Raw genomic sequence first — 14,241 nt, 5'->3', positions numbered from 1 at the left:
TTCAATGAATCTGGTTTCCCCCATTGATTTTGCTTGCTGGAAGCTGTCTGGGAAGGACTAAAATGGCAATCATGTGACCCTAGGATGATACAACCATCATAAATACATGCTGGTTGCCAAGCGCCAAATTTTGTTCATGTCACCATGGGTTGTAAGTGTGAGAACTGGTCGCATATTTTTTCAGTGCCTTTGTGACTTTGAACAGCAGCTAAATGAATGGTGGTAAGTCAAGGACTACCTGGCCAGAGTATCTAATAGACGAATTCCACATTGATGATGATGACGACATCACAAGGAGATGTCCCATTGTAGGAGTTCCATCACAAGCTCCTTTTTTCCACTGGGACTTCGTTGAATCAGGGAAAAGCAGGGAAATTATATACCTGCACAAAGAGAGAGCATTCACACACAACATTTGACCAGCTTACACCTATGTAAATGTACAAAAGCCATGCTACACCAAAAGAATTTCACCAAGACTCTCTTCTTGAAATAAAATGTTAAGGGACAATCTTGGTAGGAAAAAATGCACAACTGAAGAGTTTTCATTTGCCACTCTTTGTTTGCAACTATTCTAGCTGACTCCAAACTTTGCCCATTTTTTTAAGAAAGGGAAAGGCAACCAGTATACACAGGAGGCCAATGACATTCTACATTTTTGCTCCACAGAGGAGCAATTCTTCCATATCCCAAATGTTAAGTGCCTTCAGGCTATGGCAAACGACTGAGTTGACTGAGCCGAGAAACAAGGGACCACACGATGCCAAACTTCCACTTCATTCCAGCCTGAAGGACTTGTTGACTTTGGCATTTTCTCTGTGTATTTTAATTCTGTTCTCCTCCATCACAGCAGATGGCCAAACACCATGGGATGTTTGCTCTGAAAAGCCCTAAGGGGTAGAAGGGAGCAGCTTGCCATGATGGACTCACTAGTTTCCCAAAATGAACATCTCCCTTCTCTCACACACACATTAGTCTCTATGGTGGTCTACTAAAAATATATTATGCCTCCTTTGAGCCAAATTGATTGAGCTCCAAAAAAAACGAATACAAAGCTCTGAACCCACCAGCAGAATCATTGACAGATTTTTTATGGCAGAGAGATCTAACTTTGTGATTCTCACTTGTTCTATTAAGCTATTCTCAAATCTATATAGGTGGCTATATTAAGTCTGCTTAACACATAAATAAACATCTCAAGCTAGTTTAATGTATTCTGCACTATCAAGCCAAATCTGGGCCTCTAATAATTGTGATTTGTGTTGTCAAGGGTGGGAGGAGAGGACAGGATTTCCTACAGCTTTCAAGCAAAAGACTAAAGGGAAGACCTTGGAGATCAGTATATATAAATATATTGTGGGAACATCAAACAAGTCCTGAGTACCAAAGACATCCAGAATAATGCTACAGGCTATACAATTGATGCTAATTTTAGACCCTTGGGCTTCTAGACAGGATGTAATAGAACAGGTGTGCCACAGCTGGAGAACTCAAAAAACCCACCAACCCATTTTTATAAACTGGCCTGCAGATCTTGTCCTAATTGTACCACTGAATATAACTGTATATCAATTTTTTTGATTTTATGTGCCTTCATTTATTTTATGATTTTATGTGCTTTTGCCTCTTCATTTTGTCTTTGGCAGGAGATGCAACCTTCTCTGCAAACCATTGGGAGAAGGGGAAGATTGAAAGGGAGGGGTAGGAATGTGATTCAGTGTTCTAAACTAAGCCAAAAAATATCTGACAACCTGGGAATATTTGCTCTAGAAAATTGTTCTAATCTATGCCAATATTACATGGTTCACAGCAAAACTATAATGAAGCTGGACAGAGGGTCCTATGTAAGGCCAAGCTTGAGTGTTTCCATTTTTAAAAAAAGCATGTATGTGTCATTTGGAGTTATATGAAATGTCTAGTTTTTCATCTCAGATTACAAATGAATCTGTGGATGCCAGAAATGGATCGCATAAATGTTACATCCTAATACTCTAGGAATGTGACCCACAGGGCCAAGTAGAAGGGGGTGTTCCATGTCTTAGATGTTTTCCTTTGGAACAAAGCCTGGTCAATTATTGTGCATGTGTTGGTTGATCATATGAAATCATTATATATCTAAAGTGCAAAGCATCCATAAATCAATCGATCAATTAGAATAGAGCTGAAAGGGACCTTGGAGGTCTTCTAGTCCAGGGCCCTGTTCAAGCAGGAGACCCTATACCACCTCAGACAAGTGGATGTCTAGTCTCTTCTTAAAAATCTCCAGTGATGAAGGACCCACAACTTCTGAAGGCAAGCAGTTGCACTGATTGATTGTTCTCACTATTAAGAAGTTTCTCATTATTTCCAGGTTGCTTCATTAGTTTCCAAAGTGTTTAGTTTCCAAGTGACGAAAAACATCAACATATTTTCAATATTTGACATGCCCATTCAGATTAAATGAAGATACTTTAAACTGTCATTTATAAAATGCCTTTGAACGGGAGGACAATAACTTTGTGACCTACTAAATGCCAAACTAAACACAAGCTTTTTCAGCTTTATTTTAGGGAATGGACATGATCCAGAATGGATATTACTGGGGGGGGGGGGAACCCATTTAGACATATATGTAATTCATGTGTATTGTATGTTGTAGAAGAAGACAAACTCCAATGAGCTTTTCTGGAAGTATTGGATTCAACACATTGTCACTGGTTTGAATCTAGAGCCAACTGGCAATTCCGGGATTTTATCCATAAAAGATCATAGAACAAAATATTTTCTACTTTCAAAGTAGGTTATGGGTCATCCTTGACTTACAACAGTTCGTTTAGTGACCATTATTGTACTTTTCCACCCCGGGCCACCCCAATGAAGCTGTTGAAGTGCTGTCCCGGTGTTTGGAAGCCGTACGGGTCTGGATGGGGAGAAACAGGCTCAAGCTTAATCCCTCCAAGACGGAGTGGCTGTGGATGCCGGCACCTGATTCAGTCAGCTGCAGCCGCGGCTGACTGTTGGAGGCGAGTTATTGGCCCCAAAGGATAGGGTGCGCAACCTAGGTGTCCTCCTGGATGAACGGCTGTCGTTTGAAGATCATTTGACGGCCATCTCCAGGAGGGCCTTCCACCAGGTTCGCCTGGTTCGGCAGTTGCGCCCCTTCCTTGATCGGGATGCCTTGTGCACAGTCACTCATGCGCTCGTTACCTGTCGCTTGGATTATTGTAATGCTCTCTACATGGGGCTCCCCTTGAGGTGCACTCGGAGGCTTCAGTTAGTCCAGAATGCAGCTGCACGGGTGATAGAGGGAGCTACGCGTAGCTCCCACGTAACACCGCTCCTGCGCAGACTGCACTGGCTACCTGTGGCCTTTCGAGTGCACTTTAAGGTTTTGGTTACTACCTTCAAAGCGCTCCATGGCTTAGGGCCTGGGTACTTACGGGACCGCCTGCTGTTACCTCATGCCTCCCACCGACCCGTACGCTCTCACAGAGAGGGACTTCTCAAGGTGCCGTCCGCCAAGCAATGTCGGCTGGCGGCCCCCAGGAAGGTCCTTCTGTGGGGCTCCCACCTCTGGAACGAGCTTCCCCGGTTTACGCCAAATACCTGACTACCTTCCCTCCTTCACCAGGGGGAGCGGGATGACCCGTTACAGGGACGTGCTGAGGAGTTTAACAGTTATCTATACGATAAAATCATTCAGCTTAGGGACGGTCTGGACCATAATTGCGGCGATTCAGATGGGGCGTCTGAGGGTGGTCTTGGTGACATTGTTTGGGATGAGTTTGACCCTGTGGCTCCCGAGGACATGGACAGGTTGTTGGGTAGGTTGAATGCCACCACGTGTTTACTGGACCCGTGCCCCTCCTGGTTGGTGCTGGCCACTCAGGAGGTGACACGAGGCTGGCTCCAGGCGATTACGAGTGCTTCTTTGTTGGAGGGAGTCTTTCCGGCCGCCTTGACAGAGGCAGTGGTGAGGCCCCTCCTCAAGAAGCCTTCCTGACCCGCTGTTTTAGGTAATTATCGTCTCCAACCCGCCGAAGGTTGTAGAGAGTATGGTGGCATATCAGTTTCCCCTACACCTGGATGAAACTGTCTATCTAGACCCGTTCCAGTCCGGTTTCCGGCCCGGTTACAGCACTGAGACGGCTTTGGTCGCGTTGGTGGATGATCTCTGGAGGGCCAGGGATAGGGGTTGTTCCTCTGCCCTGGTCCTATTAGACCTCTCAGCGGCTTTTGATACCATCGACCATGGTATCCTGCTGCGCCGGTTGGAGGGATTGGGAGTGGGAGGCACCGTTTATCGGTGGTTCTCCTCCTATCTCTCCGACCGGTCGCAGACGGTGTTGACAGGGGGGCAGAGGTCGGCCCCGAGGCGCCTCACTTGTGGGGTGCCGCAGGGGTCGATTCTCTCGCCCCTTCTGTTCAACATCTATATGAAGCCGCTGGGTGAGATCATCAGTGGCTTCAGTGTGAGGTACCAGCTGTACGCTGATGACACCCAGCTGTACTTTTCCACACCGGGCCACCCCAACGAAGCTATCGAAGTGCTGTCCCGGTGTTTGGAAGCCGTACGGGTCTGGATGGGGAGAAACAGGCTCAAGCTCAATCCCTCCAAGACAGAGTGGCTGTGGATGCCGGCATCCTGGTACAGTCAGCTGAGTCCACGGCTGACTGTTGGGGGCGAGTCATTGGCCCCGATGGAGAGGGTGCGCAACTTGGGTGTCCTCCTGGATGGACGGCTGTCCTTCAAAGACCATTTGACGGCCATCTCCAGGAGAGCTTTTTACCAGGTTTGCCTGGTGCGCCAGTTGCGCCCCTTTCTAGACCGGGATGCCTTATGCACGGTCACTCATGCCCTCGTGACATCTCGTCTGGATTACTGCAATGCTCTCTACATGGGGCTCCCCTTGAGGGGCATCCAGAGGCTTCAGTTAGTTCAGAATGCAGCTGTGCGGGTGATAGAGGGAGCCCCTCGTGGCTCCCGTGTGACACCTATCCTGCGCAGACTGCACTGGCTACCTGTGGCCTTCCGGGTGCGCTTCAAGGTTTTGGTAACCATCTTTAAAGTGCTCCATGGCATAGGGCCGGGCTACTTACGGGACTGCCTACTGCTACCGAATACCTCTCACCGACCCGTACGCTCTCACAGAGAGGGACTTCTCAAGGTGCCGTCCGCCAAGCAATGTCGGCTGGCGGCCCCCAGGGGATAACTGCCCAGCCGCCCTGTTTCGGGTGACTCGTTCCCTCCTTCACCAGGGGGAGCGGGATGACCCGTTACAGGGACGTGCTGAGGAGTTTAACAGTTATCTATACGATAAAATCATTCAGCTTAGGGACGGTCTGGACCATAATTGCGGCGATTCAGATGGGGCGTCTGAGGGTGGTCTTGGTGACATTGTTTGGGATGAGTTTGACCCTGTGGCTCCCGAGGACATGGACAGGTTGTTGGATAGGTTGAATGCCACCACGTGTTTACTGGACCCGTGCCCCTCCTGGTTGGTGCTGGCCACTCAGGAGGTGACACGAGGCTGGCTCCAGGCGATTACGAGTGCTTCTTTGTTGGAGGGAGTCTTTCCGGCTGCCTTGAAAGAGGCGGTGGTGAGGCCCCTCCTCAAGAAGCCTTCCCTGGACCCGGCTGTTTTAGGTAATTATCGTCCGGTCTCAACCTTGCCCAGCGAAGGTTGTAGAAATATGGTGGCATATCAGTTTCCCTTACACCTGGATGAAACTGTCTATCTAGACCCGTTCCAGTCCGGTTTCCGGCCCGGTTACAGCACTGAGGCGGCTTTGGTCGCGTTGGTGGATGATCTCTGGAGGGCCAGGGATAGGGGTTATTCCTCTGCCCTGGTCCTATTAGACCTCTCAGCGGCTTTTGATACCATCGACCATGGTATCCTGCTGCCGGTTGGAGGGATTGGGAGTGGGAGGCACCGCTTATCGGTGGTTCTCCTCCTATCTCTCCGACCGGTCGCAGACGGTGTTGACAGGGGGCAGAGGTCGGCCCCGAGGCGCCTCACTTGTGGGTGCCGCAGGGTCGATTCTCTCGCCCTTCTGTTCAACATCTACATGAAGCCGCTGGGTGAGATCATCAGTGGCTTCGGTGTGAGGTACCAGCTGTACGCTGATGACACCCAGCTGTACTTTTCCACACCGGGCCACCCCAACGAAGCTATCGAAGTGCTGTCCCGGTGTTTGGAAGCCGTACGGGTCTGGATGGGGAGAAACAGGCTCAAGCTCAATCCCTCCAAGACAGAGTGGCTGTGGATGCCGGCATCCCGGTACAGTCAGCTGAGTCCACGGCTGACTGTCGGGGGCGAGTCATTGGCCCCGATGGAGAGGGTGCGCAACTTGGGCGTCCTCCTGGATGAACGGCTGTCTTTTGAAGATCATTTGACGGCCGTCTCCAGGAGAGCTTTCTACCAGGTTCGCCTGGTGCGCCAGTTGCGCCCCTTTCTAGACCGGGATGCCTTATGCACGGTCACTCACGCCCTCGTGACATCTCGTCTGGATTACTGCAATGCGCTCTACATGGGGCTCCCCCGAGGGGCATCCGGAGGCTTCAGTTAGTTCAGAATGCAGCTGCGCGGGTGATAGAGGGAGCCCCTCGCGGCTCCCGTGTGACACCTATCCTGCGCAGACTGCACTGGCTACCTGTGGCCTTCCGGGTGCGCTTCAAGGTTTTGGTAACCATCTTTAAAGCGCTCCATGGCATAGGGCCGGGCTACTTACGGGACCGCCTACTGCTACCGAATACCTCTCACCGACCCGTGCGCTCTCACAGAGAGGGACTCCTCAGGGTGCCGTCAGCTAGGCAGTGCCGTCTGGCGACACCCAGGGGAAGGGCCTTCTCTGTGGGGGCTCCCACCCTCTGGAACGAACTCCCCCCAGGACTTCGTCAACTTTCGGACCTCCGAACCTTCCGTCGCGAGCTTAAAACACATTTATTCATCTGCGCAGGACTGGATTAGATTTTAAATTTATACTGGTTTTAAGGAGTTTTATTATTTATATTGCTTTTTAATAATTCGGCCATGTAGAATAAGTTTTTTAACTGTTATTTTAGTCTGTATTTATATGTACTTTTTATTTGCCTGTGAACCGCCCTGAGTCCCTAGGGAGATAGGGCGGTATATAAATGTGATAAATAAATAAATAAATAAAATAAACATAACTGAAGCGATTCATTTAACAACTGTGGCAAAAAGGTGCTAAAATGGGGCAAAATTCACTTAACAAATGTTTCACTTAGCAATAGAAATGTGGGGCTCAGCTGTGGTTATAAGTTGAAGGCTACCTGTAAGTGACATCCCAATATTTAAAGGATGTTAAGCGAAAAGCTGGGGGGTCTCATCAGCATCAGGTCTTTCTTTTAAAAAAATCTACCCTATGCTTTAGTCCAAGAGGTCAACCAGGACCTGAAAAATGCTACCATTTTTCTAAGCTTCCTTCTCTCAGATGATTCCCTGGGAGATGAGAACTCAGTTTGGAGAAAGGTCACACATCATAAACAATGCTCATTGCTCCAAGACAAGGTGTGACCGAGACAGCACAATGCAAGGCTGGTAAACAGAAACTCCCTCCTCTGTCTGGGTCAGAGGTTCAAGCCCCAGCTTAGGTTCCTGGTGCAAGAGATGGAATTCCCATCCCCTGGCTGCTTGTTAAGGCCAGGCAGAGCGGGTTAACGGGGTGCAGCTCTGTCAAAAGTGTCTGGGATACAAAGCCATCATCTCAATTGGCAGTAATTGACCCTCCTTGCTGTTGCCGCAGACACCAGGCTGAGCAGTAAATGAATAAGCTCCAGGAAAGCAGGCTTTTCCTCTTAACCCTGAAGTGGGATGCTCTAGTATGTGTTTTTTTTAAAGAACAAGTTTTGAACTGAAAAGGCTTCTTGGATGAGAAAAGAAATGTCTTCAAGGAAAAACAAAGTCCAGTTGCCTTTTGAAAAAGCACTTTTGGGACAACCTTGGCCTGGATGACTGAGAATCTCCATAGACAAGTAATGATCTTTGTTGTCAAGAGAATGCCTGGGCAGGGGGTTGGACTAGAAGGCCTCCAAGGTCCCTTCCAACTCTGTTGTTATGTTATGTTATGTGGTTTCCATTTCTGTAATAATATACTGCACAGATAGTACAAGAACACTTGCAAGCAAACATACCTTGTTCTTCCTTTTCATCAACAGGAAGATGGAAAAAATCTGCTGCAAATGCCTTCATACCTTTCAATAATAGCAAGAGTTTGGCCAGGGAAGGAAGGATAATACACAAGCAAACAAGTTTTCTGCCCAGGTTTCAGTGATACATTCCTTGTCTGTCCTCTCACCATGATCAAGTCATTCATTCATTCATTCATTCATTGATCCATTCATCAAATTTATACGGCCACCCACCTGATACAAAGTGACTCTGGGTGGCATACAATAAAACCAATAATGAAAACAATACACAAAGGTCACTTAAAACAAACATAAATTTAAAAATAAGGTTTTTTTAAAGTTATGAATGAGACAAGGTAGAACATCAGCTCTTCAACTTCAGAAGGAGCCCAGTGCCTTCTGATGTTCTACTTCCTGGTTCCTGGAAAAAAGACTAAAAGTAGGGACCAGCTTGATATTCATGAAGCCTGAAGAAGGCCTGATTTTTACTTCCTTCCATATATCCATCTGCCCATCACAACCTGGACCCTTTTCCTAACTTCCTGTCTGTCCACCTCTTTCTTAACTGCTTTGGGAAATCAGACAGGTGATTATCTAAAGAGGTGGCGTAAGGCTGTTTAGTCTACAGTCTGAATCAGGGAGGCAGAAGTTGTGGGTCTGTACCAGGCTGTTGCCATTAATGTGGTAAAATGGGAAAATTACTAAATATACATAGAGAGTTTATATTAACTGCTTTTAATTGTAGGGTTCTTAAAAATATATAGAATTAAATTCAACTGTGGGTTTCTCCTGGTTTTTCCCATTTCTATTTCCGGGTCCCCTCCCCCCTTTCTAAATTTACTTAAATGTACCACTGGTCACAAAATGCCTAAAGACATATATTCTTTTTGGGATGGTTAAGAAATATTGCAGGGCGGGGGTGGGGGAATGATACATCCATCGACTTAGTATTATTTATACCATTCTGTATAATGTTAATTACCCTGAAAGGGAAGAGTAAGATTGAGTGTATGCTTTCATCTTGGGATATCTCTTCAGTTTGTGCATTAATCATTCTCTCCAAACTTTCCCCTCTGCAGCTGTAGCACACATACACATACACACACACACCAGAAGCAATTACTAATTGTGGCTCCTGCCATTCTGCCCTCTACCACACCCCAGAACTTTACCATCATCCTATCCAAGCCACAAGCCAGGGTGGGGATGGGTAGCGTAAGAGGTAATAGCAATACCCTTTGACTGACAGCTCTGGTCTCCCAGCATAATTTGAACATTCCAGAGGTGACCATGAGGTTAATGCCATCTGGAGCAGACTGGGATGGAGTGGGCTGTTTGTTCAGAACTCCCTAACCAATGAAACTTTAAAGAGATGTTGTGTGCCCAGGGGTCCAATCCAATTAGATACAGTTTTTTAGCCTGGAAGAAGAAGAATTACAATAATAACAAGAAGACGCCATTGGAGAAGGGGATGCAAAGGTCAAGTTCAAGCATTGCTTAAGCAAATACAAAACTTGGCGGGAGCCACATCAAAACTGGGGTGGGGGCTTCTCTTCCATTAGCAACATCAGGGAAGTTGATAGAGAGTTCCAAATTGCTAAGACTTTCCCTTGGAAGCCCAGGAAAAGTCAGAAACTCTAACAACTACCCTCCTCTGGAGCAGCTTCCCTGTTGGGCAAGCTGTAATCCCTTGCCATTAATGAGCACTTTGTTCCAGTCTCAAGGGATGCAAATAACCCTGAACTATGAAGAAGAAAAACAAAAGGAGGAGAAGGAGATGGAAGGAACATTAAATAAACTCTCATAGTTTTAGTAGGGAAAAGAGGTCCCTGCCCTTAGGGGTATCCCATGTAGACTGCAAACCAGGAACTTCACTGCAATTGTATCAAGCAATTTCTTCTTTCCATCTGGATTTTTCCCCTTGTCTTTTTGTTCATGTGATAAACATACTGAATCTTGAGTGTATGTGTGTCTGTGTGTGTGTGTGAGAGAGAGAGAGAGAGACAGAGACAGAGACAGACAATCATAAGTTGTTTTGTGCCTCTCCTCTGGGCAAGTTCATGCTTTCGTCTTGTTTCTCAATGCCCCGAGTTTGGACTTCAACTCTTACTGACACTTATTCACATGACCCTACTATTAGATGTAGAAATGTCTGTATTCCCTACTCCTTTTTTAAATCAATGGGCTATGATCTGCTTATGGAAGCCATCCTCTCATTTGCAATCATATGCACATCCATGCAAAGTTCCCAAAAGCAAGCAAACCTGACTAGAATTGCAATTATGGTGCTGTATGATTCAGTGCAAAGAGACTGTTCCTGCTTTAGTTCATACACGGCAGCAAAATTCTTAGCTGTGAAAATAGCTTGCTTGTTATTCGTAAGGAAATGCCCTAACAAGTATGCTGTTGGGAAACTGATCTAAACAACCTTGATGTTCATGTCATCAATTATATGGAAAGATATAGGAAGGGGTATGACTCCTGTAAAGTTTGTTGCTGTTGGCTCACACCCATTCAGAATCATAAAATGTACACACACATAAAGCAAAGTGAGTTTGCTTAGTAGCATTCATTATATTTATTTTTAATTTTCCTATATATCTTTCATTGGTTTCTTTCCTAGTCATGTCACTTTTGCATATGTTCATTTCTAAACTTCATTTATTTCTTATGTCCACATTAAGCTGCAATTCAGACAAAACATTAAAATAAAAGCTTTCTTCAGAGTTCAGCTGTCACTTTAAATAGACTAATAGATATTCTTCACTCCTCCGAAACCAATAAAATACCTTATTCCACCAGACTTGATATCCTGGGTCTAGAAAACTTGGAACTTCGTCGCCTTCGACAGGACCTGGGTTTAGCTTATAAAATCATCCGTTGTAATGTCCTTCCTGCCAATGACTACTTCAGTTTCAACTATAACAACACAAGAGCTACCAACAGATTTAAACTTAACATCAACCGCACCAGTTTAGATTGCAGAAAACACGATTTCTGTAACAGAATTATCTATGCTTGGAATGCATTACCTGACTTTGTGGTCTCATCTCATAACCCCAAAAGTTTTATTAAAAATCTATCCACTGTTGACCTCACCACATTTCTAAGAGGACTCTAAGGGGCGTGCATAAGAGCACAAATGTGCCTACCGTTCCTGTCCTATTGTTTCTTCCCCTATATATATTTATGCTTATACTACCTTTTTTCTCCCCATATATATATGTTTATACGTTATATAATCTTTTGTGTTATGCTTGTTATCCTTGTGTATATTGTTATGACAAAATTAAATAAATAAAATAAAAATAAAATAAAAATAAAAACTGTCACAAAGTGTATTATTCAATATTTTAAATCTAAAGTTGCATGTTTTAAACCTTGACTTCTAGTCAAGAAATAAACATCATATACGTGCAGAGAAGTGAAAATCCAAAAAGAATAATCATGCTCCAAACAATTCATTTCTCCAGTCAGAGTCAGATCTAGTCAGTCTGTGCCTAATCTGATTTTTCATACATCCCTTTTCCAATATGAATGAATATTCCTCCAGCACATGTAACCCTAAACCCAGAAAAAGCTGCACTTTCAAGCCTCATTAAGCAGTATAATAAGCCACAGTCATACATTTGCCAGTGGGGAAACTCAGCCTAAACTCATCATCTCTGAACAAAAACCCTTTGGTGTGAGTTCTCCTTTCTCACCCATCCCAAACATACCTATATAAAGATTAAACCCACATTTGGAGGACAAGGACAAGGAGACATAAATCTCTTCCTACGAAAGGCCTGAACCATAGAGATGCCCTTCAAGTTCAGATAAGAAAGTTGACTTTGTTGGTCTGAGAAAGTTGTTTTTCATGGCCACTTCCTCTTAAAACTATTGGTCTAGTTCATTTGGAATGTTTCTGGGCCTCTCAAGAGCAAAACAGAAGTTGATACAATCAGGAACTGAACTTCCTTCTCTTCTCCTTTTTGGAGGGGAGGGAGGACCTAAAGAGAACTGCTATAGGAGAAGGAGAGCGACAGTAAGCTTCATATGCAGCTGTAACAGTAAAATTGCAGGAGATGGCCTTTTTCGGGTTGAGCAAGTAGAATGAACAGCGTTAGATGATTCTAATTGATATTGTGGGCCATCAAAATTTGCATATATATATATTTAAAAATTGAGTAGCACAGTGGCATAGATGTGAAGACCGTTGCTTCCTACTTGGAAAGTTGAGAGTTCAATCTAAGGCAGCAGCAGATGTTTCTCTATCAGGGCACAGGGAGAAAATATCTGTTGTGAGCTCTGCATAAGTGTGAGGAAGGGCATCCGGCCAGTAAATGCTCAGCTCCATTCAGTTGCCCTGACCTCACTCCAAATAAATTAAAGTGTGTGTGTGTGTCTGTGTGTGCATGTACTGTTGTATGGGTGTGAGTGTGTAAACTATATACATTATAGACAGCAGTCTTCTTCAATGTTTCGGTCAAAATTGCAGTCCGAATCTTTGCACCTATATTCAACGTGAATATTAGGCAATATCACACACAACTTGTAAGGTCCTTTCCCATTTTCAAAATAACCATTATATAAACCTTAGAAAATGAATAAGGAAAGGCCCCTCTTAAAAAATTGCTTATATCTGCTTTTCCTTCAGGAAATTTGTTTCAAACAATAATCCAAGCTTTTTTTATGTTATTGTTTTTTAAACTGCAATCTGACCTGGGGGATTTTCTAGAGTTCACTGTGGCAAATCTCTCATGTAACATTAGAGGTGCTGCTAAATCCTTTGACTAAATGGATGATTCACTAAAGCTGAGAATAGCTTCCAGGAGAAGTAATTTAGATAAGGGATTTAACTTGGGACAGCTGGGAAAAGCAGCCTTTTGAAAGATCATCTGTGGTCTAGGAGTGTCTTATATAGGATCTGCTGTTAGATCCATAAATACCAAAGATGCTTGAAATCTCTATCTGCTGGGGTTAAATTATCCATCTTCTGATCATCTTCATTCTTTTTCTCTGTACATGTATCTGCTCCATCTTTCTTAAAATGCGGTGTCCAAAATACTCAAAATAACATAGGACCAATGCAGAATATAGTGGAACAATGACTACCCAAGATCTAAATTTCTTCTAATGATGCTTATAATTATTTTTACTGATTAATTATGCTACAATTACTTTTTCTAAAAGGTTCAATAAAGCAAGAGGCAGAAAACGCTTCTGATTCTAATGTGTTTAACTGGCCAAAGTTGAAAGACACCATGCAACCTACATGCAGTGGTCAATAAGGCACAACAAACACAAATAAAGACCAGCAGATCCACCAGTAAGCAAGTTCTACAATCAACACAGATAATGAATATTTGCAATCTGTCTTCTAGTTCCTATGGTCATGCAGGACTTCCACACATAGATACATCGGCACAGGTGTATATGCATACATATGTTCACAACCACTCCAAGTTCACTTTCACTATAGTTTAGCCACTAATTCCTGAGATCATGACTAGTAGTCTATAAGTTTTTTTTTTAAAAAAAGAAGCAAAAATTAGTACTTACAACTTTTCAAGAGCATGGAGTTCAAAAAAAGTGCCGTTCTTCAGGGCTGTTATTTTGTTATTGCTCAAAATCCTGGAGAAAGAGAGAAAGGTGTTATGTAGTTTCTGTTGACCATACATGCAGGTCTTAAAGAGGCAGGAGAGGGGTCTGGTCGTCACTGATTGAGTCGTTGGTTCCAAAATAGATAAACTAGCTAAACATTCTCACAGAATCCCAAATCCTCTTTTTTGTAGCCTGCAGAACCTTTTTAAGCACAATTTCCCCAAATCAGCCCTGCAGCCTCCAATCAAATTCCAAAACAGGTTGTGTTCACAGTTTAGGGGTAGCCTAAATTGCATCCTTATTTCAGAAAAAAAGGGGAGCCTGGTATGTAATTATTATTGCTTTGTCACATAGTCAGCCAGATGTTCAGATGGGATTTGGCATTTTTAATCCACCTATCGAGCGCTTCCTAAGGACCTGGGATAGGCAGATGTTGATGTTTGATGTTAGAGATATTGTTGCAGAATGTAAGCTGTTCCAAGTAAAGCTGCCTTTTGCAATTGACTGACGGTAAATTGTCA

The 14,241-nt window shown here is 44.4% G+C and overlaps 1 protein-coding gene across 2 annotated transcripts in view; it reads right to left on the bottom strand.

Moving 5' to 3' along the window:
• ADGRA2 (adhesion G protein-coupled receptor A2) overlaps nt 1–14,241 on the bottom strand; it is a 121,103-nt gene that overhangs the window by 61,244 nt on the left and 45,618 nt on the right. For both annotated transcript variants that reach the window (XM_058194003.1, XM_058194004.1), the window contains exon 2: nt 13,679–13,750. In XM_058194003.1, coding sequence (XP_058049986.1) covers nt 13,679–13,750 — 72 coding nt within the window. The remainder of the gene's footprint in view (nt 1–13,678; nt 13,751–14,241) is intronic.

This window comes from Ahaetulla prasina, chromosome 9, assembly GCF_028640845.1.
Source record: "Ahaetulla prasina isolate Xishuangbanna chromosome 9, ASM2864084v1, whole genome shotgun sequence".
Lineage (NCBI taxonomy): Eukaryota > Metazoa > Chordata > Lepidosauria > Squamata > Colubridae > Ahaetulla > Ahaetulla prasina.
The sequence above is the reverse complement of the archived record's forward strand: the minus strand, read 5'-3'. Positions and strand labels throughout refer to the sequence as shown.